Raw genomic sequence first — 26,823 nt, 5'->3', positions numbered from 1 at the left:
GCAGTTGTGAAGGTGCTTGTCACATGTGTTGCTGGAAAACCCGACACCAGCCCTCTAAATTGGGTCAGGAATGCTTCTGGAATCAAGCCTTCCTGGTCTGTGGGTACAAAGGCAGATCTGCCTATGGAAATGTACCATTTCCTAGGATACTAGTACCTTAGGGTACAAGCCCAGCTCCATACTATATGGGGTCCAGTGCAAAATGAAACTGTGGATTAAGAATGCTGCAAAGATCTATAAGGATGTATTGTACAGCAGAGAGAATATAGCCAATATTTTATAATAACCCTAAATGGAACCTGTCTTTAAAAGTTGTGAATCACTGTGTCATTCACTTGAAACTTAAATAATACTGTACACCTCAATTTTTTTAAAAAAGCTGCAAAAGCTTTTCATTTCTTCTGTAGTTTCTCTCAACCTGCTGTGGTATTTTTGTTATTTGATACCAAGCTTTTTTAGGTGGAAGTGTACTCGTGGGGCAAGTGCAGACTCTCCCAGGTGCCCAACGTGCCCCTGTCCAGGACTTCTTGGACAGTGGGTGTTCGTGGAGGGGAAGGGGTTGCAAGAGGCAAGATGTGTGTGAGCTGAGCTTCCAAGCCCACAGCTGCGGTCCATTGACCTGTTGGGCCTCACTTACATAACACAGACTCAGGTAATGGCTAAGGAGATTACCAGGTGCTGGCTACAAAATTCAGCCTTACATGTGGGCCCTTCTGAGCACAGCTCCCCTTTACTCGCTAACGACCCACATGTCCACAGTGCCCCTGTCTACTCACGTGCTGTGTGGTTTCCAAGTCACCTCAAGGCTAAACATGGAGTGAAAGTTCTTTACTCAAAGATGAAACTCACAGGCCAGGACCTGAACTCGGGTTGCAGGTGTCTTACAGAATCAGGCTTTTGAGGCTCCGGCTAGAAACTCATGCTAAACCTAACAAAACCTACAATAGTGTGAGCTCCTTTAATAAAAACACCATTGTGTTTCATGAATTTTCATAGAATGTTTTCGTGTTTGTCAGGGTAAGAAGTCACGCTAAGGTAATAGTAGGTGTTCCTTGAAGTTTACTGCTGAGGTCCAGCAAAGAAACGCATGGACTGTGTAGGGTTCCAGGCTCCTCCCAGTATGGTCTTCATCGTCCTTACCCATCTTAAACTGGGTCAGGTTCTTGACCTATGACTTGCTCTCTTTGATGGGTGGACACTGGCCTCCCAAAGCCACTTCCTCTGAGGGAAGCCCTCTCATGAGCTGGTGAGCTGCCACTCCACACACCCTCTTCTGGGATGAAGGGAGTGCCTGCTAGGCTCTGGGTGGCCCATTCAGACCCATGTGGTGGCAGCTCAGGGTGACCAGCGGGCAGGACTGACTGGTTGTGTGGACATGTTGCTCCTGGAGCTACAGAAAAGGCAGCCTGGGGTGAGGGGTGGTTTATCAGTCACTGACAAATATGACTGTTAAGGGCCACGGTCTATTAAAGGTTGTAGTAAAAGTTTCAATCTTTCTGTTATAAATTAGAGGAAACTAGTAGAAGAGAATGATGAAAACGTATACATGGGTCCATTTAAAGTGCCTTTTTGGCTAAGCCTCCGTAGGGCTTGGAAAGAAGAGGAGGAATTTTTCTTCCAGTTTTGCAAAAGATAAAGAGGCATGGCTTGTCGTAGCTGAGTTGGGACTGGAGCACATGGTCAAAACTCCCATGATAGGGTTCCTCCTTCAAGGTGATGCTTGCTTGAGTTCTGAAGGCTGTTCTCTAATACCAGACTTGCGAGCTGAATTTTTTAGGCTCCTTCTGTGATGTTGCGAATGTACCCTCTTAACCACTGAGGACAGCAAGTGTGTCTCTGTCTAGGTTCAGGAAGCGCTGGTTGGATGCCCCCTCTGGGATTGTGGGGAATGGGCACCTCAAAGGCCATGTGTCCACTTACACATTGCCTGTTCATCATCCACCCCATCCGTCTGCACCTCAGTAACTGGTAGCAACGCTCCCTCAGTCAGAAGCCAGACTGCGAAGCTAGTCGTCCTGCGGTCTCCTCCCCTGGGTGCTGCACACGTGGGTGTGTCAGCAGGGCCGTTTCTATTTCCATCTCCCAAGCCAGTCAGACCTCATCTCCTCTCTGTCCTCACAGATCCTTGCGGTGTGAACACCACACACCTCGGCTGCTTGGGAACCTCCTCACTCATTTCCTTACTTCCCCCCACCTCCCGATCCACCCTTGGGTGTAACTGATCCTGCTGCCCTCCTCCTTGGCAGTCACTTCTGTCCACCCTGTGTGACACATTATTTTTATTGTCACAGTCTTTCCTTTGCCAATCCTGAGATTAAAGGATCGGATTCTCTTCCTCTTCATAGTAGAGTCTCGTTGTCAGCTGTCATAGGTGAGTGACAGAGTAACTGGCCTCTTACTTCTTCCCTGGAGAGCAGTTCAGTTGATGTCTCTCTGGCCAGTTGCATAGCTAAAAGGACTTGAAATGATCTTTTCCAGATGTCTCTTGGGATTGCTAACACTAAGGAGGTGATGTTGTGTGAGGAGGGTTCTCACTGGGGCCCCTCCCGCCCATTGACTGCAGGCGTGGCCACAGGACTCATTTATTCTGTCTGTCTGGAAACCATCGGTGTCCTCAGTGAGGTCATTGCATCGGCCTGGACCCCAGAGTGAGGGAAAAGTGGCGCAGAGCAGCCATGTTTATGGGGTGAGTGGATGGCAAAAGCTGGACCCAGCCCTTTGGTGTGAGCAGCAGAGAGCTGGGGCTGTTTGCAGCACAGCTGGGCCTGTGCTGGGTGTCAGGACATTCAGTGCTATGCTCTGGGAACATGGTTGGGACATACTGTTCTGTGTGAATATTGATACATGTAGGATGGGACAGACACTCTTCCCAGGAGAGAAGAAATACAAACTATAGAATATGCTATTACCACAAACCACAGCTTCTTGGGTCACAGTCTGGAAGCCCAGTGACGGGATAGCATGTAGACTCAACAGACGTCAGCTGTGCTGGGTGACTGAGGGCACAGAAGTCAGGGTCTGTTGTGTAGATAGCCGTGACTCTGTTCGGTATACTGCAGGACTAGGGTTGTACTCCCCTGCTTAGTTCAGGGCTGACTGTCAGGGACACAGGCTCTGGAGGAGGGGTGAGAACTGCAATGAGGTGATGTTTCGTAACTATCACAAGATTAGTCTTGGGATTTGATGGGATTCTGAACTGCATAGAAGAGCGCTAATGACGAGGGTGTATCCCAGAACCGGGCTCCCAAACCGACCATGGAGAAGGTCCAATCTGACAGAAGAATGGGTGGTTTCCACGCTCTTTATGTCTGTGCTCACCTTGTCATGGACAGTGTGCACAGCCTAGCCTGGCACGGGCCCAGTGACACCTGGGGTGATCTGTCAAGCTTTGCATTGGATGGTGTGGAAGTTTCCAAATTTTTTATTTTTTTGAAATTATGCAGATTTATTAAAAAGTTGCAAAAATAGAACAAATATTCTCATTTTTCCAGATTCCCCAAATATTAACATTGACCACATTTGCTTCATTGCTGTATTTTTTCCCTGAAATTTTTGAGAATAAGCTACATATATGATGCATTTTTACCTCTGAAATATTTCCATGTCTATTTCCTAAAAAATTCTCTTCCATAACTATCGCCCAGGTACTGACACCACTTAGCACTGATACAGCACTTGACCGTAACTGGACGTAGCAGTTGTTTACTGACGCCCATTTTCTAGACTCAGGTCACCTATGCCTTGAACTTTCCTCTCATTTGTGACTGTTCCTCAGCCTGTGTCTTCTGTAAATTCATGTTTTAGAAGAGGATGGGCCAGTTGTTTTGTAGAATGCTTGTCTGATGTTTCCTCTTGGTGAGATTCAGATTTGTTATTTCGGCAGGAAATCCAGAGGTGAGGCTCTGTCTCCTCAGCCCTGTGGCGGGGGCAGTCTTCCTGCTTTGTGCCATGGCCATGGGGGTGGCATCTGTAGACCTTTGCCCATTAAACTTCCTAAAATACTCTGAAAACCAAGGGACTCCAGAGTTATCCTCGTAACGACTGAGTTATCCTCATAACTCATGTCTGAGTTGCATTCAGACATGTTTTTTGAAATAGCTAGAAATGGAACCCTCTTGTAGGGAGATTTTTTTCCCAACTTAGAATGTGTGTCTATCTGAGTAGTTAATCTGTGCCACGAGAAAGGATGGCAGGAGGCTGGGGAACACGGTGGCTGTCCCCCTGGGGCTTGCAGTCACTGTTAGTTAGCGTCAAGGTGGAACGCTGCTCTGCTCTGCTCCTTTCCCAGTGGCGCTGTGGGGCTGGACCACTGCTCCCGCCTGTCTTATCCTTTGTGGGGTAAAGAGCATGGGAACCACCCTCTCCCTGAGACCAGCTCCACCTCTGAAATGGCCCAACTGGACTTGGTTGTAGGGAATAGTTTGGCTGATTGGTTAATTGTTTAAACTTGCTTTGCATAGAGATATCACTAAATTTGACTTTCTCTTTGGTTGGAGATTTCAATGTGGCCAATTTCTGTCTAGCTATGTGATGTTAGTATTAAGTATTTGCAGCAAGGCCTGGCTTTGTACATAAAGAACAGATTTTCAGAATCCTTAGAGCTTCTTTGTGAATCAGGAAATTCAGATCTCTGGACCCAAGCCATTGGCTTGTGTGTCTCATTTGTAAGAGTTTCCACTCCAAGAAAGATGCCTGTCACCAAATACAGGAGACTAAGAGAGAGGTGGAGAGAACGGTATTTGCAACTCTGAATCCATATTAAAATTGTTAATGTTTATTCAAGTAAAAGAAACTTAGTTTTTATCAGGGTCCTTGCCTAAGTTTGAAACCATCAGCTGTTGTGTTGCTTCAGTTTTGATTTGTGACTCGAGGTGTGTGCCTTTTCAGTATCTGGTCAGATTTTGCTCATTGCCTGCTCAGTTTTTGCTTAGGGGGTTGTGGTTCTGCTTTCTGCTGTCTGGCTTTTCTTATTGTTCGTTTTAAAATCTTTCCCCGAGACTTCCCTGGTGGTCCAGTTGGTTAAAGATTCGCCTGCCTTCCCATGCAGGGGACCCATGCTCCATCCCTGGTTGGGGAACTGAGATGCCACATGCCCACAGGGCAGCTAAGCCTAAGCACCACAACTTCAGAGCCCACACGGAGTTTATTACAGATCTTTTAGGAACAATTAAAATGTTTTTATGGAGAAGGCAGTGGCAACCCACTCCAGTACTCTTGCCTGGAAAATCCCATGGACGGAGGAGGCTGGTGGGCTGCAGTCCATGGGGTCGCTAAGAGTCGCACGACTGAGCGACTTCACTTTACCTTTTCACTTTCCTGCATTGGAGAAGGAAATGGCACCCCACTCCGGTGTCCTTGCCTGCAGAATCCCAGGGACAGAGGAGCCTGGTGGGCTGCCGTCTATGCGGTCCCACAGAGTCGGACACGACTGAAGTGACTTAGCAGCAGCAGCAGCAAAGTGTTTTTAAAGAGCACACGGTGTTAGGTATAGTGATGGTACAAAGCAGCGTGAGACACGGATAGCATGCTCTTAATTTTCCAAATGAGTATAGTATCTTACAGGCTCTTAAACTCTTAGATGCCCTGAAGTGCTTCATGGGAGCAAGGACCAGCGTGCCCAGACGTAAACAACCTCTGGTGGTGGTGTGGGGCAGACAGAGTGCTGATACTCACCTTGTTTTGTCTGCTGTTTTAATGTTTTGCTGCTCTTTTTTCTTTAGTGACACAATTAATTAAAGTTATCCCATTATTTTTTATTTCTGACTTAGAAAAGTCAAGCAGTGGCTTTTTGCATCCCCTAAAGGGGAACAAGGATGTGTTCACTAACTGAACCCCAAAGAACTCAAAAAACATTTTGAAGTACTTGGCTTTGAATGTAACCAACATAGAAAAATCAGTTACAATTATAACAGTGAGTACCCATAGTAAAATGGACTGTGAACCCCCTGACGTTATCAACATTTTATCAATCTCTGTATCCATCTACAGATGGCTTTTTAAAAAATTTTTTTAAAGAAAATCTCTTTATTGAAGCATACTGCATGTACAGAAAAGTGTATGCTTCATACGTCTATAGTATAACTCAATGATTTTTCACTAATAGGAACTCACTCATGTAATCAGAACCCAGATTAAAAAATAGAAAGTTACCAGACTACCTGGGTAGCTTTTAATTGTGATTCATGGCTTACACACGTGAGAAGTAGTTCATGTTTGGATATAAACAAAAATACCATTTTCACCTGTCAGGTGGGATTTGGGTTGATGGCAGCGTCCACTGATGGCTAGGACACTCTCACATGCTGTTTGTCAGAGGTTGTCGGCAGGTGGCCTGATGGTACTTTGTGTCGCTTTAGATGCTCTGTGTGTCCTTGGAGCCTGAGGTTTCCAGATAATACCCATGCTGAGGAGATGATTGTTGTCTTAACTGAGGACTTTGGGAATAAGATACAAAGGAAGGAAGTCCTCCGTGTGATGCTGCTTGCCCTGAAGGCAGCACTCTGTCCGTCTGTGCAACGGACCCTGTGAGTGGTGACACTGAGGGAACACACACGTGCCAGGGACCAGCGTGGAGTGTGTGGTCCTGTCTTATGAAAAGCAAAAATAAACCCCTGGGGACATGTAGGTGGCCCAGTCCCATTCTCACATCCCTGCGCTGGAATTGCGCACAGGGCTGTGTTGCTTCCACGGCGTGTGGAGGACAGGCTGGTGCATGTGCTGCTCCGCTGCTCCGGGCTGGGCTTCCGTGAGTTCCTGGGTGACAGTGAAGCAAACAGCACAGTGGATGGTGACTGTCCAGCTGTAGGAAAAGCAAGTTTTGACATCTTACCGTGCGGCTGAAGGTAGCTTGGTTTTTTGATAAACATTTGAATGTGAGAAGCATCTGACTTAATCCTCATGGCACTCGCGGAGGGAGATGCTGTCATCTGTTCTGTGGATGAGGAAACAAGCACAGCCAGGTAACTGCTCTGCAGGATCGGAAGCCCTCCTGCTGGTGAAAATGCTTGTTCTCACAGCCGGCCTTCTTGGAGAGCAGGGACCATCGCCTGAGGGTGGGGCTCAGGAGCGTCATAGGGGAGGAGAGGGAGGAGACTGCCTCACTCTCATCACTGTTACGTGTGTTGTATTACAAGTTAAGACCAGTAAGAGTCTTCATACCCTTCTTTTCTAGGCCTGGAGTTGATTATTCGAATCTCATGTTAGCAACAAAGAGGCAGTTGTGGGCTTACCATTTATTGATTTATTCATGTGATTTGCTTATTTTAATTACATTTCTAATGTATCAAATGGGGCACTTTTTCACTAATTCAACAAGTGTGCACTGAGGCCCTTCTCTGCATTTATCAGGGTCTCTTTTGGTCTCTGGATTATAGCAGGGAACCCTGCAGGCAAGGACTTTGTTCCAGTGGAGCTTGTATCCTATTGGGTGACAACAAGCAGAAATGGAGTAACACAGAGTCAAGTGGCCAGAGTGAAATGAACAAGGCAGCAAGGGGAGGGTGCAGGGCGATCAGGAAACCCTTGGATAGGTGACTGAGGGGTCAAAGGGGGCCCCTGGGTAGTGAACGAGGGGAAGAACAGACAAGAGGCTGCGATGTGGTGTCTGACCCGGGGTGGGGTCCCTGGAGCACTGAAGTGGAGGAAGGGCAGCACCCATGGGACCTCATGTGAGGGGGACCTCAAGAGAGACAGGGCTGTGCCTGAGGGCAGGAGAATCAGAGTCTGGCTTTTTTCTGTCTTTGAACACCACATGCAGATCTTGGCTGCAGACAGACCAGGGTGGGAACCTAAGAGAAGGGCTGGGCAGAAGATGTCCTCGGAGGTCGGCAGCAGGTGAAAGGTGGACCCGGGGCTCCTCCTTCTCGTGACGGGGCCATCCATGGCCTGTGGATGAGCAGCGTTCCTGCCTGGCTTTCCTCACTCCATGGCTGGGGCTCGTCGCTCGATCCTGAGCCTGTCTCAGACCCTGCCTGGTGCAGATTAAGTGGTATTTGAGTCTTTTTTGAATCTGCTCTACCATTTTTTCCCCTATTGGGCTGGTCTAAATGAGGCTTTTGCTTACTAGTGTTTTTAAGTCATGAGACGATGTCTCCTTGTGGCGCCATGTGTTAAGCAACCTGTAACGCTTGAGGTGAGGTTGAAATGGGCTTCTCGCTGATTCTTCAACGCAAGTCGAGGCTCCAGCATGTTTGGGGACACGTGGGCTCTGTCCCCTGCTGTGGGTGGGGCGTCCTGCCCTGCCGCTTGGCAGACAGGTGCTGACAGTTGGCTTTTCTTTTTTAGGTGCACGTTCAGGTTTCCGAGCACAAACATCAAGATCACGTTCACTGCCCTGTCCAGCGAGAAGAGGGAGAAACAGGAGGCGCCCGAGTCCCCGGTGAAGCCTGTGCAGGCTCACATCTCACCGCTGACCATCAACATTCCAGACACCATGGCTCACCTCATCAGCCCCCTCCCCTCCCCCACAGGAACCATCAGGTATACAGCAGCTTCCATGGGGATGGGAGTCCCCATAGTGTCAGGGTGTGAGTGTGGACATGACCCTGTCCAAGTTTCAGGCCTTGCCTCTTGCTCTGGGACGTTCAGAAGCCATCATGCATCACAGTAGTGGACGGCAGTGTATAGTGATGACGCCTTCCTTCCCAGGCACTGACCTGCATGGAGAGAGAGATGTTGAGGCACTTAAGATATCGTTCAGTTTCCGAACACCACTTACTCTCGGTTTCTTGCATGTGAAACACAGTTCCCAAATGTTCCTGGTTTTCACTTGTGGATTCTTTTATTTGAGTGTAAGTTTAGGAATAGGTGATTTGTGGTATTGGTCTAAAGTGTGAGTCATGTTTTCAGTTGCATTTTGGTTTGATACCAAGACTATCTTGATTTGCCGCAACTTTATGTAAATTCTGATCACTTACAGTTTGGATTTCTGAGTTTGACCTCAGTAAGGTGACAAACTTGTGTTTGTCCTAATGTTTGTTCCAAGAGTGTCAGGAAGTAGAGAATGGTGCCTTCCGGGCCTACTCTTCACCATGGAATCCAGTGCAACATGGTTACATTGTGCTGAGCTTTCAAGGGTCAGTAGCTGAGGGTCAGGTCAGGAATCACCCAGGACCTGCAGATGAGACCCTGGGATAAGGCTCAGATGGTCAGTCTTCTTCCGTTGGGTTAGAAGAGTGAAGTATGTATTCAGGCATCTTCTTCAGTGTGAGTAGTATTAGACTTCGGTGCAGATGAACACACTTGCTTCTCTTGCGAGCCTAGCTCCTGCTGTCCACAGGGCCTGGCTGGGAGGCAGAGAAGACATTGCTTGCCTTGTCCACTGTGGCTGACCCCACATGTAGCTGAGTGGGGAGGGTACAGAGGGAATGCTGCAGCTCTGAGTTGTAGCTTTCAGTCAAACACTTCTGTTTTTTATCTTAAAAACCAGCATGGACAGAAAGGTATCCCTCTGGAAAGGCCTCTGGAGGAAGTGTCAGGTAGACTGGCTGCTCGGCTCCGTGTGAGTGCAGCTGCTGTTGGTTGGGCTCCTTCTCTGCCCCTGCCACAGCCGCTCTGCTGAGGATGCTGCCTCTGTCTCGCCCACTTAGTTGAATTTGTCTCTGTATGACTAAATGGATCAGGTAGTAAGTGTGGCAGTGAGTAGGCAAATATCAGCAGCTGCATGGCCAGATTTTTATTCAGCATTGCATGAAAAATGTGCAGAATGCACGGAGGAAGAGGAGAACGCCCCTGTGTACCCACATGGGACAGCGGCCCACAGTGGAAGCAGCAGCCTTGAGGTCAGGCCACTGACACACGGCCCATAGGCACTCAAGGAACCGGAGGTTGTTGGAAACCTCAGAGTTTGGATCAGCTCCTGACCCAACCTCTCCTCACCTCCTGGCCTGTCTTCATCCTGTATTCCTTGCTCATCTTCACCCCACGGCCCTCCACCAGCGTTGAGCAGCACAGCGTCTCTGCTGCTGAGATGACTCATGGGGGAACCCACCACCGCCCAGCCAGGCGGACAAGTCACCTGCCCCATGTTGACCTTTCTGAAATGTTAGCTCGTTTTAAGATCATAGAGCGAGAGTTCCGTGCTTGTGGTTCTGCCGTCTGCCTTGTCCTCTCTCTCAGTGCTTTGACTTGTCCTGGCGTGCAGTACACTCTTGTTTGGAGGGTGAGTGCATATACTGACGGTGCGTACTCTTGGTAGGGAGGCCAGTAGTGCTGCAGAGGGCACCAGGCAGTAGTGTGTTGCTCCACCTTCTGGCCCATTCCTTTCTAGTTCAGTTTTCAGGGGTAACTACTGTTTCTTAAGTATTTTTTCCAGAAATTTCTTAAACATTTTCAATACTTATTTTTTATCCAAAGTACAAATGAGAGCTAAATATATATACTGTTCTATAACTTACTGGATTTTTAAAACAATCTTTTCTTGGCATCCTTCCATTTCAGTAGCTTGTTCTGTCTGTAAAGTATAATAATACTGTACAGAAAAGGGAGCATAAATTAAATACGTAACTTGGTGAATTTACAAATGAAGTGTCTTCTAATCAGCAAAGATCAAAAATCAAAACATTCTCAGTGTCATGGGCCAGCCCTACCTCATGAAAAAAAAAAGTGCATTTTTAAAAGCAGGTTTCTGTTTCGGGTTTCTGTGTGTTTCCTGTGAGCCGCTCACAGCCTGCCTGCATGTGTATCTGTGTCTACCACCTCCTTCCCTCTTTGTGTGTCCTGTCTTCAGCCTGGCTGCTGTTCCCTTCTCTCCAAATTTCCCTTGACCTTTCTGGTATAGCTTGGAAGCCATTGTCCTTCGTTGCTGCCTGTCCTCGGCTCCTTGGTGGAGGGGGACGAGCAGAGCGGTGCTCTTTGCTCCTCTTCCAGGCTGAGCCCGAGAGCCGTCATGTATGGGTCTGTGTCCTTGGTAAGTTCCTAAGATGATACGTGTGGAAGCAAATACCTGATTTCTTGGAGTGATCTTAAATTTCACAAAGATTAATGAGTCCATTTTTCCAGTGAACATACTGAAGTTCTTTTACTTTTAAAATTTGTTTTCCTTGAAATAAGAACCAGTTACCGAAATACAGTGTGAGGTATGTTCTGATAGGAACAACCTTTTTTTGTCCACAGTGCTGCAAACTCCTGTCCTTCTAGCCCCCGGGGAGCAGGGTCTTCAGGGTACAAAATGGGCCGTGTGATACCATCTGACCTCAATTTAATGGCCGACAACTCACAGCCGGAAAACGAGAAGGAAGCTTCAGGTGGAGATAGCCCAAAGGTAAATAAATATTTCATAGCTTTGAAACAGAACCCAGGACCTGTTGGGTAGCAGCTATCTTCACCTGCATGTCAGGGAACACCTGCCCAGGGCCTTTCGGGAAGTGCCCGACTGCGTGGGTGCGGGGGGATTGCTGAGCGTGTTCTCAGTGCTGGGCTCGCAGAGGTGCATTCTTCTGATCGTTCAGCCCTGGGCCGTCCTCGGTGGCAGCTGTGGGCCCGGGTGCTAGGGGTTTGAACCCTTGGTCCTCATGGGGTCAAGTGCCTGGTGTCCTAGGAAACTGTTCTTGGAGTTCAGTCGTGCTGTCCCAAATGCTGAAGGTTGCACATGTGCATGTCTGAACGTGTGTGTGCACACATATGTGCATGAACACGCACACCTTGGGGAGGACATATCAGTCCCTTTCGGATGATAATTATTGGATGATTTACAGTAGGACCCTGCCTATTTCTGTTCTTTGCCCCAGTAATGCCCCTTCTAAGACTTCATTTAAGGGAAATGGACAGAAATCTCAAACTAAAGTTCAAACAAAACAGAAAGTTGGAAACAACCTAAATGCCCCTAAATGAAGGAAGGTTGATTAAGTAAGGGGATCTTACATGACACAGTTACTGATATGAAAGTGCTCTTGATAGAACGCTAAGTGAAAAAAGAGAAGAAAACCAGACATAGTGTTACTTTAAGCATGCATTTATATAAAATGTGGTCTATTCATGTAGTAGGGCACGTCACACCCGTGGGAATGGATATGTCGGGGCTGTGCACCATCTGTCTGTCTACAGCAGCCAGGAGCCTCTTGCACAGGGTACTGGGCAGGCGCAGACACAGGGCACTCTCTGTAGGATTCCGTTCTTGTCCATTTCCCTGTTTAAAATCAGGCAAAACTAAGTTGTATTATTTTCAGATACATTCTTAGATGGTAAAACTTAAGTCACAGCTGGGTTCTGATTAGTACAGAATGTCAGGAAAAGTGGTGGCCTTCTGGGAGGTTGAAAGTGGGCGGGGGGTGGGGCGGGGCATGAGGAAGCTTCTGGGATGTGGGCTGTGTTCTCTCGACCTAGCATTGGTTGTACTGTTGGTCACTTTATAAAAATTTGTTTTTGGCTGATACGGATATATTGTGGGCTTTCCTGTCTATTACAGTTTTGTTTTTTTTTTAATGGAAATGTATAGAAGAAAGATAAAAAAAGAAACCCACACAGCAGCATAAGCACAGTGAGGAAGGCTTTATGCTCTTGCCTGGTAGGACTCCAGCTCAGTCGCTCCACCATCCCTGTCCTGTAACTCAGGGTGAGCACATTCAGAGGACAGACAGGGCAGTGCCTGGCCCAAGTGCTCAGTAAATGCCAGCTGTTCGAAAGTGAGGTGCTGGGTGATTCAGTCTCTCTGTGCAGAGAACATGCTCCAGCCAGCTGTGTTTCTCTCTAAACAATATCTAAATTGTTCGTTTCTTTATAAGGAGTATCATCTTGAATGTATTGTTTTGCAGTTTACTGTTTGCATTCAATGTTATGTTTTGTTGATATGTGTAGTTCACAGCCAGAGAGAGGTACACCCTCTCCCCAGTGGGCTTGTGCGTGTGTATGCGGTTCGGAGTCGTCCCAATGGCAAAGAGCCCTGGTATGTCTGAGTACGCTGGGACCAGGAGTGCCGGCGGCCCTGCACACCTGAGCAGTGCCTGCCCGGATGCCTTGGACGCCGGTGTGGGAACCCCGAGTCTGGCTCCTGGTGCTCTCGTCTGCTTGGGTTTTCTTACGAGAGGCGCCCCTTGACGGACTCTTGGTGGTTCTGAGTGGACAGCACTCTCCTGCTTTGGTGTTCAGCGCTCTTGCCCCGTCTCCTTGTGAGCAGGAGAGCCCCCACCAGGGCCTGGGAGATAGGCCAGTTCCCACCACTGGCCTGGCCCAGCTCTTCACCTGACTGTGAGATCAACATGATGAGCCTATGGCGTGGATCAGCATGCATGCTCTGGACTCTACTGAGGTCCAGAAATTCTACTGAGTTTTTCCTCGTTTTCTTATTCTTTTTGTTTTTGCCCTTTGGACTTTTTCCTTACGTGTTTTTAATGTTCTTTTTTCTGCTGTTCTACATGTCTTCATTTGTTTCCTCCAGATTTTCCAAATGCTTTCACATCATATTACATCTACCACCACCACCATCACCCCACCCCACACACATACAGCCAAACCCAGTCCCTGGGCAGTGACAATACAGAGTCCTAGCCACTGGACAGCCAGGGAATTCTCCCCATCATATATTACTTTTATAGGAAGGAAGACAAGTATTATCATAGAAATGCTTAAAAATGTCAAGAATCCTGAACTTCAGTAAGTTTAATAAAAATTTTGATTACTTCAATACTTTTTTTTTTTAACTTTAATACAGGATGATTCAAAGCCACCTTATTCCTATGCACAATTAATCGTACAAGCGATTACAATGGCTCCTGATAAACAACTCACCCTAAATGGAATTTATACGCACATCACAAAAAACTATCCCTACTACAGGACTGCGGACAAGGGCTGGCAGGTAAATCCTTTTCAGTTTGTTATTAAATGTTTCTGTTCCATGTCTTGTATATGCTGGTTGACAGCTGAGAGGGGCACGGAGTGGCTGTGTATGTAGCTGGGGCATAGGTAACGTGAGATGAGTGAGGGTCCCTTGTGCTGAGGGAGTAGGAGTGTCGGACACCTGCTGTTGCCGTGCTCTTTCTAACCTCCTTATTAGCACATGGCAGAAGGAACCATGGTTCTGAGGAAACCCCGGCCCTGTTTCTTACTGTCGTGGTCTTCACGGGTGGGAAAGGAATGGGTTGTTTGAGATGTTTGTCTTGGACCAGTGAGGGAGGGAGAGTTAAAAATCCTGCCCGTCCTTTACTTTGGCGGTCTTCTGTCTTCCTCATTGACTTCTGAAAACATACATAGCTTTTTGAATTTTGCACAGAGATGGTTTTCAAACTGTTACTGAGGAACCCTTTCTTCAAAAGATGCCTCCTCCAGATAGCCAGTACACAAAACATGGACACAGTGCTACTCACCTGGGGAGCCTACCTACTTGTTGACTTGTACTTACAGCCTGTTCCTAGGCTGTCTGTGAATCTGGGTCTCCTCAGAGGACATTTGGAAATCGGTGCATAGTATTTCCATTGTTTAGCTTTTTAATTTAGTTTTTCAACCTCTGCATTGTATATGTTTTTCTTCCTTGTGTTTTTGAAGTGTGGAACGGTAAAAGCGTATCAAGAGAGAAGAAATATACGTTTACAAATTTTGAATTCATTAAGTAATCAGGAATGGCCACAGAATTCCTTTGAATGTTAATGAGTACATGATTCTTTGACAAATACATCTGTTGAACCATAACCACAATCAAGTAATCTGGCCAAGGGGTTGGGGAGTAAGCCATTTTCTGTTTAATGGAGGGTAAAAAACTTTTTTCTTCTGTCTGCAGATCTATAAACATGTTATGATAAAAATCCTGACTGTTTCCTTTGTAAAGGATCTTTAGTCTGTAAAGGCTACTCTCCTGGGCTAGGGCATCTGTGTCCTGCCTGCCTTCCTGTTCACAGCCAGGTGGCATTTCCTAGTTGGCCATGAAGGAAATGCTGGCTCGAGAAAAACACTTTCATATTCAGCTACCTGGCAGGTCCCTTAAGATGATGTACAGTAAGTCCCAACAGTATTCACTGCCATATTTTAATCTGTAACAGTGAGGTTGTGCTTCTACGAAAATGTAAAACAAAGGAAGCAGAGGCAGACAGTAGTCTGTGTCCATGGGGCACAGCTTCCTGTGCACGGGCAGGTGAGGTCTCACGTAGTGCCCTGTCCAGGAGCTCGGGAGAGGTCCACGCACCTCACTGTGTAGAATTTTGATAATTTGGAATGCCAGTGAGCTAGGCTATAATGGGAGTATTTCTGAAAAACCTGGCCAGACTTGAACATTCTGTTTCCCTCTTGGTTGTATTTCCTGTGCTTTGTAGCATCCATTTATGTGAGAACTGATACTGTGCATTACAAGGCTTTCTTGTTAGAGGCTGAAGGGCAACCTATTCCTAGCCTTAGTCTCCTGGGAAGTGAGTTAGGTCAGGAGGGGCTATGGTCACAGAGAGGTGAGGCCCACGGAGGTGACCCCTAAGCACAGATTGCTGCTGCCTCCTAAACTGACTTCACAGCCTACTTAGAACTGAGAGTTACAAACTGTCATTAACACTTTTTATTGAAACATCTTTTCTGCCCATATAAAGGTCACAAGGATGACTGTGCCTCTTGCCTGTGAAAGGCTGCTCCTGAGACGCTGTGTACCTGCCCCGGTTATTTTAGCGGGAAATGACTTTTCCTGCTCCAGCCTTCTTTAGTTTATGGACGTGCACTCAGATTCCTGTCCTCAGCAGTCCTTGCTCTCCCCAGCAGGCTTGTTTGTGTCCTTTTCTGTCATTGGACTCTGAGCTGCCCATCCTGAGGGACTGCAGTTGCAGTCTCTACACAGAAGGCTCATTCCTGTTCCCTCTCTCCAGGCTGAAAACAAAAGGAGTTCGCAACCTTGTTTCATAAAAGACCCAGATCCTTTCTCTTTTAAGGGGGAAGAAAAAAACAAAACACCCAGCTGTCAACCAAAACAGCGCATTTTTCAATCGGGGGTTTGCAGACTGCATCCTGCCACCCCCAGTGGGTCAGAGGAGGCGGCAGTGCTGTGCTTCTTAGAGCTTGAATCCTTCCCTCCACCTCAGTTTCTAAGATGACGTGTGTGGACTCCTCCCACTATACCAGTCCTGAGCACTTAATGGAAGTCCGTGGCTCCTTACTTTATGTATTTTGCAGTCTACCCATGGCAAAGGTTTTTGATTAGTCTGGAGCAAATTTGACGGTAGAGCAAGATGGTCTGAATAATGCCACTAGCTGGGGGATGGCATATTTATCTACTTTGGTTGCCTGCTTATGCCAAAATGTTTTACTTTGTTATGACTTATAATTTTACCCTACTCAGAACAGAGGTATTTGTTGTGCCTCAGAAGTTTGAGAATTCTGGTTCTCTTGGCCCCTCAAAGGATCAGAGCTGGTTTCTGAGAGCAGAGGGAGTGACTTGTGCTCAACTGCACCCTACACATTGGACTCTCCTTTAGAAAGTTCTTCCTGTGAATTTCTTTACAAGTTCTTACTACACAGAATACACACTGGCAAGTGCTCAGTGCTGAGTGGGGCTAACAGACAGAAACTGCGTTCTGGGCAGGAAGGCTGGAAGCGCTCAGGGAGGGCAGTACAACAGGTGCAAGTGACCGCCCCTGTGCCCTCCCCTCCTCAGCTGGGTTCCGGGAAGCAGCCTCTGCTGGGGAGAATTTGGAGGAAAGAGAATGTGCAAAGTATTGCAGATCCTTTTCTTCATATTTAGTTTTAAATAATAACCCACCTTTTCTCTGAATACTTCATAACAATCTGAGTCACTGGAATCAAATCAGTGTCATCTTAATGTGTGTAGCTTGATTTGATCAAATTACAAAGGCCTTTCCTTTCACCTTAGAAATACAATTTCTGTGTATGTGTCAAATATTTCTTAATACCTCTTCATATTGTCTAGAGTCTTGTTGGCTGGAGAATCACAGACGACCATTAATTGGGCTCATTTGTCTGTGGGATTGTTGTCAGAGTGGAGGAGAATTTAGGCCCTCTTTTGATGGTGCAGACTGGGTTCAGAACAGAAAATAACAACTCCCTGACCTAAGGACTGACCATACAGCTTGTGGTGGTATGAGGGGTAACAGCCGCTGTGTTGCTGACCCTGGTCCTGACTTTTGTCAGTGAATAGAACCCCTAGCGCCCCAACCCCTGAAGTGGCGTTTCCTGCCTTCAGATCGCCGCTGTGCTAACCTCCCTTTCTCCTCCTAACAACATGAATGTGAGCCTGCTTCACCTCGTCGGTGCAGTTCCCGCCTTCACGTGGGGCTCAGCACTGCCCTTGTCATGCGTCACTCAGCACGGGGGCTAGGCAGTCTCTTCTGAGCTCCTGTCTGAGTGCCGGCTTCCCGTGGTGCAGCCCAGAACTCTGCACCCTCAAATCCAGTTCACAGTGCGAGTGTCCTCCACTCTTATTTCTGGACTGGCTTTTCTCACTCTTTTTTCTTAGGATCTGCCTTCTACTCCACACTCAAAAGGTCTGAGTGCAGACAGAGGACTGCCTTCTCTGTCTTGATGGGGACACCAAGAATAGATTAGATTTTCTGGAGGGATTTGCCAGTAGGGCTTGGTTGATTATCAGCCAGACCCTGTAATAGAACATCATAGCAAGTATCTTTGTGGTTATGGAAATATTCTGAATCTAATATAATACATTTCCTTATAAACAGTCTTCACAAATCAGACACAGCCTAGCCTGTCCCTTCATCTTGCCGATGAGATGATTGATGTCCATAGGCGTTGGTGATTTGTCGTGGCCTGTGACTGGTGTGGTTCTTTTTTTTTTTTTTTTTTTTTTTTTTTGGTGTGGTTCTTGAATAGTCCCTTAGATTGGTTGCAAAGTAGTATTTGACTTACTTGGATTTCTGAGCCACCTCTGGCAATTCAGAATTTTAGGTTATGGCTGACAGTTCTATTAGAAAGTTAATTGGAGAACTTAGAAATAATTTTTTGATAACCCAGAATTTTAGTTTGAGTTGAAATTTTAGTAATTTAATCCATTAATTTTCAACTTTAACACTAATATAAGTTCACAAAATGATCTGAATGCGTGACTTCCATCCAGCTTTTCCTGAGCTTTTGGAGGTCTCCAATTTGGGTGCAGCAGAGAGGTCTCCTCAAGTCATGCGTAAACTGTGAGCTGAGTTTTTTGTAATAGAAAGAAGAATGGACCTAGGGATTGAGAAAATTTCTCCATGTGCTTCACGAGATTATTTTGCGGATCAAAGTATATGGAAGTTCTTTGACTGGAAGATGGTGTCAATAATATTTCTGAAACTTTGGCTCATTTTTTTTTTTCCTTTGCTAGTTTGCCAAATACCTTATAGCAGATTAATTCATTTTAAAAGCTGTGATGGATTCTATAAGTTAATTTTGTACTGATAAAAAAAATATTTTAAAGAGATGGCTGTTCTCGACACTGTTCGTCTCCAAAAGGAGAGAGGTCACAGTGATAGCCCTTGATTTCCTACCTGGTAAAAAGGTAGAAGTTGATGCTTTTCCCATTGGAAGTAGCCTCTTTTCGTGTGGTATAGATTTCTCTCCTCTTCTCCATGCCCTAGTTCCCTTCCTTGCCTGCCAGTGCCCACCCTGCCATGCTGTTGACAGTGCCCCATGTCCTCTGTAGAAGCTGCCTGGCAGCCTCTGAGTGGTCATGCCCGCAGCTCCTCCTGCACTTCGGGGAGGGCCGGTTTCTTCCAGCACAGAGCTACAGGACCTTTTCAGGGCACTAAAACTGGGGCACACTTTTATTTCTCAGCAAAGAAATATATGAATTCTACGTATTTTTTTATGTTTCATAGAATTCAATTCGCCACAATCTCTCTCTGAATCGTTATTTCATCAAAGTACCACGTTCCCAGGAAGAACCAGGCAAAGGCTCATTCTGGAGGATAGATCCTGCCTCTGAAAGCAAATTAATAGAGCAGGCTTTTAGGAAAAGACGGCCTAGGGGCGTGCCTTGCTTTAGAACCCCTCTGGGACCGCTCTCGTCTAGGTAAGGAAAAAAGACAAACAAAAAGACCTCTCTTAATGATCAGTGGATTTACCTTTGATGTATTGGTAAATTTTCCTTTTGAAAATGAAGGAATTACCAAATGCATTATGATTAAATGTTGGGCTGGGGATTTGGGAAAAAAAGAAGTGTTGGATGCCTCTCATGTATTTTTGTTTCTAGTGCTAAAACAATTCAGATTATAAAGTTTTATTTAAATTGTATTCCTGTGTAGCATTGTTGCTTCATTGAATGCATATTGTCAATATGATGAGTCGGCAATATGACGATGCCATGTTGATAGTTTCTTCCTTTTCCTTGGCATGTGAGAAGCTCTTTAAAGCTACATCTTTGCTGTTTCATTTTTAGCTTCATTAATAGTTACTCTGCGTTTTGAAATGAAAAAAGAAATGGCTGTAATGTAAGTCTTGAGACCCAGCCAGCTCCACTTGCAGGCTGCCGGCTCCTGCTGCCTGGCTGTGGGTGAGAGCTGCTTAGAGAGGCAGCCAGTCCTGCACACAGTGGCTCTGTCCCAGCCGTGCCAGCCTTGTTGAGTGCCTCAGGTTATAGGCGTCACACAGAAAGTAAGACTTAAGAACTATAGTTGGTTGGCAGAAGACAAATGACACCCCTTTTTGCAATATACGCTTACTAAAAACAACGGGGTAGCTTGAGTGCTTTATTGTAAAAATCCATTGTCTTCTTTTTGGTCGTACAGAAGTGCTCCAGCCTCTCCCAATCATGCTGGAGTGCTGTCTGCTCACTCCAGTGGTGCCCAGACCCCTGAGAGCCTGTCCCGGGAAGGTTCGCCAGCCCCTCTGGAGCCCGAGCCTGGTGCCTCACAGCCCAAACTCGCTGTCATCCAGGAGGCGCGGTTTGCCCAGAGTGCACCAGGTAAGATGCGCAGAGGGCAGGTGTGGTGGGAGAGGGACGGGTCAGATGAGCGTGTGATCCAGAGGCCTTGGAGCCTTTGAGCCTTGTGCCTGATAGGCTCTGAGAAGCTAACTGCACTGTGTTCTGTTTTTTTTTTCCTAATCAGTTAACATTCTTTGTTAACTCGTATGTGTAGGTACCTGAAGAATTTTAGAATTAACCTGTTGCTCAATTGTTTCATCATTCATAAGTTTATGAAAAAGAATTCCCTCAAAAAGAAATAACATAAATTAGACAAAGTAGACACTGTCAGGAAATAAATGTCTATTTAGTAGGTAGGTGACTTATTTCCTAGTGTACATACAAAGTTGTAATGTGGAATAAAAATGTGTTGCCCTGGGGAATTAAAAAAAAAAGTAGTGTGAAAATGTGTTCAAGGTAATTCTGTTATGGTTCCTACTTGGTTGGCAAAATGTGCATTTTGATATTTTGGAGTTCCTGGCCATGCTGGCAACAACCCCTGCCAGCCCCCATCTGTAGTTCCTGCTGTTGGAGCCCAAATGCCCAAACCAGAAAGAGCAGAGGCTGGCAGGGCTGCTGGTGGACAGCTCTGTCTCCACGCTTCCTGCTTCTCCACACCTGTCATGAGATGGAGACTTCGATACCAGGGAGCATGGCCCCCTCCTTCAGGCCTCATTGGGCAGCTCCTTCCCATATCCTGTGTTGATGTTTTCTTTTTCATGAGGCGAGAACTGTGGGAAGAAGTGTTAGAAGAAATCTGAACAGGGACATCCCTGGCGGTCCGGGGGTTAAGACTCCACACTTCCACTGCAGGGAGCATGGGTTTGATCACTGGTTGGGGAACTAAGATCCCTCATGCCATAAGGTGTGGCCAAAGAAAAGAGAATCTGAACAAAGCAGAGATTGCATTTTTAGCAGTTAGATATACATTAACTATCCCCATTAAATATGTCATTTCTTTCATTCTGAATGACTGCATTATTACCAGATGAAAGGGGCCACCTCCTGTTTTCTTAAATCAGCCTGTAGGTTGCAACTGAGGGGTCAGTTAGTTGGTTTGGGATACCTGAGCCTCACCTCCGCTCCCGTCCTCGGCAGGCTCACCTCTGTCTAGTCAGCCCGTCTTAATCGCCGTGCAGCGACCACTGCCACCGACGATCAAGCCTGTCACCTACACTGTCGCCGCCCCTGTGACCACCTCGACTTCCCAGCAGCCCGTGGTGCAGACGGTTCACGTCGTCCACCAGATCCCAGCGGTGTCTGTCACCAGCGTGGCTGGACTGGCCCCAGCAAACACATACACCGTCGCAGGACAGGCTGTGGTCACTCAGGCAGCTGTGCTGGCCCCCCCGAAGGTGGAGCCACAAGAGAATGGAGACCACAGAGAAGTAAAAGGTAAGCAGTAGAGGCAGTCGCTTTGGGCAGTTTTTCAAGCTTTTAAAAACCTGCCAGCCTCGTTCACCTGACCCTTTGCTAACATGTTACGTAACGTTATGCTGGAGCAGGGATGTTCGCCACCTGGTTTGCTTTGCTTTAAATTAGTGAGAGTTCTGTAAGCTACCCAGTAATATTAGTTGATGTCATTTTTTTTCTCTTTTCTTTGAATTTAGTGAAAGTAGAACCTATCCCTGCGATTAGCCATGCCACATTAGGTGCTGCTGGCCGGATCATTCAGACGTCACAGACCACCCCTGTCCAGACGGTCACCATAGTGCAGCAGGCACCTCTAGGTCAGCACCAGCTTCCAATAAAAACTGTAACACAAAACGGGACTCACGTGGTGCCAATCCCCGCCGCTGTCCACGGCCAGGTGAACAATGGTAAGCAGTGTCCCCCGTGGGTAACTGGGTGCCAGTAATGTGAGTGAAAAGGTCCTCTGCTCTCCTTTTATGAAGCGTGGTGTTCAAGGTTTTCGTTCTATTACAGTTCTCATTTTTATTTTTTCTGAAGAAATGTTTGCATTTCTAAACTATTGGAAACGGAATAGGAAGTAGCTGGGAAGTAGCTGTGGGAATTGGCTCCCATGTAATTCCCATTGGAGGAGCTATCTGAAGAGGAAAGCATTTCTAAGTACCTAGAGAGATGAAAACACTCCCGCCTTTTGTAGCCATCTAGGTGTGGCCTGGAAACAGCCTGGCGGCTGGATGGTGGACCCTGACTTCGTACTGCCCCTTGGGGGCGTCTCAGCTGACTCCAGAGGCAGTGCCCTCCCCTGGGGCAGGGGCTGCTTGAGAGTATCTGCTGTGCTCTTTGTTCTGAAGGCCCTCAGGAGCCCTGTTGACATGGTTCCACATGAATGTTCTGACATAGATGAGCTTAAGGGAGCTTGGCTTTTAAATCAGAAAACAGAGAACCTCCTTCCATCCAGTTCCGTGGAGCAGTGTGAAGGGTAGGAGTCCAGCTGGCTGTTGAGTCAACTCAAGATTTTTGGGTCCTTGGAGCTTGTGTGCAGACATCTTAGCAGTGGGTTTTCACTCAGGTATGTAAAGTGCGTGCTGTCCACATTGTGGGCTGTTGTGATTCAGCTGCAGGACCTCAAGCAGTAGAATCAGAAGCTATTGGCTCAAACTAGCTCTTTGTGCCCAGAGATAGGTTCTCTGAAAGAGGGTGGGGAACAGAAGGCTTGATTATGTTGACCTCTGAATCCTTACTGAGCTATTAAGGGATGGAGACCTGGGACACCTCATGTGATTCCACTTCCCCCTGCTCCTCCCTGAATTTAACAGAGATCTGTAGGCAGATCTCTATTGTAACATTACAGACAAGATCTGTAATGTTTTCTAGGGAAGATTAACCACCGAGAGTTTTTTGTTTTTAAATAATAGATAACATGCCACCTGTGGATAAATTGGGAAATTTGCAACCAGTTGCCCATTTAAAATGCTTTCTTCCTCAAGCCATGTGTCTCCTAAGTAAGAGTTTCTCAGGCCTCATTTTTCTTTTCTCTGTGAGTAACTTCATTGTCACAGGTGGTCCAGATGTGGCAGACCTGGTGACCCTTGGCGTGGCTGGAAGCAGATGGTGTTGAGGTGGACGGTCCATTTCTGGTCTGAGCTGTTCCTCTCTGTCTTAAGTCATGAAGACATGGTGTGGGCCAGTGATTCCCAGACATCATGTGCCTTAGAATCACTCAAGGGCTCTGTCCCAGAGTCCCCAGTTGAGCAGATCTGGCCTGGGGCTGAAGAATGTACATTTCTCACGTGTTGCAGACCTTCCAAGAAGCACTGTGCATATCAGGAACCTTTTATGTCTACCTGTCTAAGGAGTTAAAAAAACTGAGTGTCCCTTTCACATATTTAAATTGGTATCTAAAATTTTTCTTCATAAATTTAATAAGCAAGTAATTAAATTTTCCACTATTAAAAATATTGATGTTTAATTTTTATTGCTACTATTTTTCACTGCACATTGCAGTTTATAGGAGCTTAGTTCCCTGACCAGAGATTGAACCCTCTCCCTTAGCAGTGAAAGCACAAAGTTCTAAACACTGGACCACCAGGGAATTCCCATTACTGATGTTTTAAAAAAACACATCATTCGTTTAAATGTGCTCCTGGCTCTGAATACTGTCTTGATTTGATACCCACTTTTCCCATGTGGCTCAGCTGGTAAAGAATCCACTTGCAATGTGGGAGACCTGGATTCAATCCCTGGGTTGAGAAGATCCCCTGGAGAAGGGAAAGGCTACCCACTCCAATATTCTGGCCTGGAGAATTCCATGGGCTGTATAGTCCATGGGGTTGCAAAGAGGTGGACACGACTGAGTGACTTTCACTTTTCACTTCACCCATATATCAGTACACAGATAGGCAGGCTCATGCATCCTCATGGCTAAGTCCCATGCCCCCCACAGATTTTGTGCTAATGCCATATACTTTATGATTGAATGTCATTTACTGAGTACATCTTTTCTCTGCAACAGCAAAATGTAGAAATATTAAAGATTTAATTATCTGTGACTATAAGGATTCACTTATCAATTGTTGTAACTGAAGAATTGTTCAAAACCAAAATTCAGTTCAGTTCAGTCGCTCAGTTGTGTCCAACTCTTCGCGACGCCATGGACTGCAGCATGCCATACCTCCCTGTCCATCATCAACTCCCCGAGTTTACTCAGACTCATGTCCATTGACTCAGTGATGCCATCCAACCATCTCAGCCTATACAGTCCACTTCTCCTCTCGCCTTCAATCCTTCCCAGCATCAGGGTCTTTTCAAATGAGTCAGTTCTTCGCATCAGGTGGCCAGAGTATTGGAGTTTCAGCATCAGTCCTTCCAAAACCAAAATTTTAATTCTTTAAAAATTGTATTTGGGAATTCCCTTGCAGTTTAGTGGCTAGGACTCCGAGCTTTCACTGCTGAGGGAGCAGGTCCAGTCCCTGGTTGGGGAACTAAGATTCTATAAGCTGCATGGCATGGTCAAATAAATCAATTTATTCATTCATTCATTTTTAGTAAAGATGCATTTCTCAATACATCTGGGCTTTAAAGAAAACCACACAATTATACTGATGATCACTGCTGGCAACAGTAAGGAAAGTGCTGGGTCAGCCCTCAGAGACCTTGTTCCTGCTTAGAAGAAGGAAGGATAGAAGAAATGCTGAAACTCCTTCCAGTTTTAGTCATCTTTCAGCAAAAACTATTTTAAATTATCTGGTAGTGGGAAATTTTATTGGTTCTCCGTCAGTTTAGTCTCAGTCTTTCACTTAGAAATCACTTGGTCCAGAAGAGTTTGCTACCTAGTCAGTAGTAATTGAGGTTCACAGTGCCAGTGTTTTCACTCTTCCTTGGTTTCAGGCTCCATCTTGACATTTTCATTCCCGAACCAGCACAGTTGAGTGGCTTTAGAGAGGGGCTCTTAAGAAAGGGGAGGAGGGAGGAGGTGGCAGATCAGCTTTAGGAAGATTGTGTGGGCAAGTGGAGATGGTGGTTTTCCTGAAAACTGGTGTTGGGTGGATGCTGTATGACCCAGCTGTGGCCTCTTTTACTCTTGAAAATCACTCTTGAGAAAGGTGTGCCTGTTACTAATGAATTTTGAAAATCAGAAGGTTTGATATTTCAACTTTTTATTGTGGAAAATGACAGACATTCTGGAAATCAGGTCATAGCCTACCTTGTTCATATTCCCCATCTGCCCTGTCTGCTCCCACCCAGGTATGTCATTCCCTGTTTGAGCATGCATCTCTAAAAGATAAGAACTCTCTTTTAATACATAAGCACAATACCATTATTACAGTTTTAAAAACAAATTCTTTTCTCCTTAGGATTCAAATAATATGTACTTTTTAAAAATTGTGGTAAAATATACATGCAAAATTTACCATTTTAAAGTATGCAGTTCAGTGGCATTAAACACATTGACAGTATTTTGAAGACATCACCTCTAACTAGTTGAAAAGCATTTTCATCACCCCAAAAGGAAACCTCATACCTGTTAAGCAGTTACTCCTCATTCCCCACTTACCTTAGTCCCTGGTAACCACTAATCTACTTTGTCTCTGTGGATTTACCTGTGCTGGATATTTCCTGTAAATGGAACCATAAGAACTGTGGCTTCTGTTACCTGGCCTCTTTAACGTTTCGAGGTTCGTGCATGTCGCGGTGTGCGTCAGTGCATCACTCCTTGGCTGAATGTGTTTCCATTTTGTTGACTCATTCATCAGTTGGTGGGCAGTTGGGTTGTTTCCACCTTCTGGCTATTTGGAATAATGCTATTACGTTGGTGTAAAGTATTGGTTTGAATCCTTGTTTTCATTTCTTTTGGGTGTATACCTAGAAGTGAAATTGCTGAGTTGTATGGTAAATCTGTGTTTACTTTATTGAGTAGCCATCAAACTGATTTCCACAACAGGCACAGCAATTTAACATTCCATCCTCAGTGATGTATAAGGGTTCTATTTTTCAACCTCGCTTGATGTTTTCTCCTTTTATTTTTGATCATGGTCATCGTAATTGTGGTTTTTATTTGTGTTTCCTTCGTGACTAATGATGTTGAGCATCGGACTGATGACATTGAGCATCTTTTCATGTGCTCGTTGGTTATTTTGTAGCATCTTTGAAGAAATGTCTAAATCCTTACACTGTCTTTTTCTAAAGTGGGTTTGTCTTTGTTGTTGAGTTATAGGAACTCTTTATATATTCTAGAAACTTAGATCCTGATCAGATACAGGTATCCCCTGCTATCCAAAAGTAGAGAGTTCCCGTGAAACCTGAGAACATGTCTAGCTAACGGATGTACAAAATGAGTCAAGATAGAGCACACATGCTCACAGACACAGTTCAAAGCTCAGCTGTCTTGATGCCGAGATGGAGTGTGGTTCCTGGGGAGGAGTTTGGCTGTGCCACTCACTGCTTGGGGTGCTGCTGACTCTAATGGCTTGCTGCAAAACACGTGGTAAACATTATTTTTGCTTTTCCACTTTCTGCATAGAAGTGAAAATCCTCTTTAGATTTCTTTCCATTAGCGAAAATGGGTAGTGATGTAGTTATTTCATAAAAGCAAAGTGGCATAAAGGAAACTTTTACAGAAGGGCGTAGGGAGGATACTTGTATATGATTTGCAAATATTTCCTTCCATTCAGTGAGTTTGTCTTTTCACTTTCTTGATAGTATCTTTAACGCACAAAAGTTTTTAAGTTTGATTAAGTCCAGTTTCTTTCCCTTTCATTACTTGTGCTTTTGGTGAGAATTCACTGCCAGACCTCAGGTCATGAAGACCTACACCTTCCCCTGTGTTTTCGTCTACTAAGAGCTTTAGAGTTTAGCTCTTACATTCAGATCTTTGATCTATTTTGAGTTAATTCTTGTATCTCATGCAAGCGCCTGTTTTCATATTTTCCATGTGGAGATCAGTTTTCCCAGGACCACTTGTTGTAGAGACTGTTGTTTCCCCATTAAATGGTCTTGGCTCTGCTGCTGAAAATCAGTTGACCTCAGATGTATGAGTTTATTTCTCTTGGTTCTATTTCATTGATTTTTATGTCTGTCCTTATGCCATAATCACGCTGTTT

The 26,823-nt window shown here is 45.8% G+C and overlaps 1 protein-coding gene across 2 annotated transcripts in view; it reads left to right on the top strand.

The window, feature by feature from the left end:
• The window catches only part of FOXK2 (forkhead box K2), a 51,263-nt gene that overhangs the window by 15,843 nt on the left and 8,597 nt on the right, over positions 1-26,823 (top strand). For both annotated transcript variants that reach the window (XR_008201021.1, XM_052657843.1), the window contains exons 2-8: positions 8,284-8,478; positions 11,113-11,260; positions 13,646-13,792; positions 18,729-18,922; positions 19,638-19,813; positions 20,912-21,208; positions 21,424-21,633. Coding sequence is in view for 1 of the 2 variants with exons in the window: in XM_052657843.1 (XP_052513803.1) it covers positions 8,284-8,478; positions 11,113-11,260; positions 13,646-13,792; positions 18,729-18,922; positions 19,638-19,813; positions 20,912-21,208; positions 21,424-21,633 (1,367 nt within the window). In the remaining variant the exon portion in view is untranslated. The remainder of the gene's footprint in view (positions 1-8,283; positions 8,479-11,112; positions 11,261-13,645; positions 13,793-18,728; positions 18,923-19,637; positions 19,814-20,911; positions 21,209-21,423; positions 21,634-26,823) is intronic.

This window comes from Budorcas taxicolor, chromosome 19, assembly GCF_023091745.1.
Source record: "Budorcas taxicolor isolate Tak-1 chromosome 19, Takin1.1, whole genome shotgun sequence".
Classification (NCBI taxonomy): Eukaryota; Metazoa; Chordata; class Mammalia; order Artiodactyla; family Bovidae; genus Budorcas; species Budorcas taxicolor.
The sequence above is the reverse complement of the archived record's forward strand: the minus strand, read 5'-3'. Positions and strand labels throughout refer to the sequence as shown.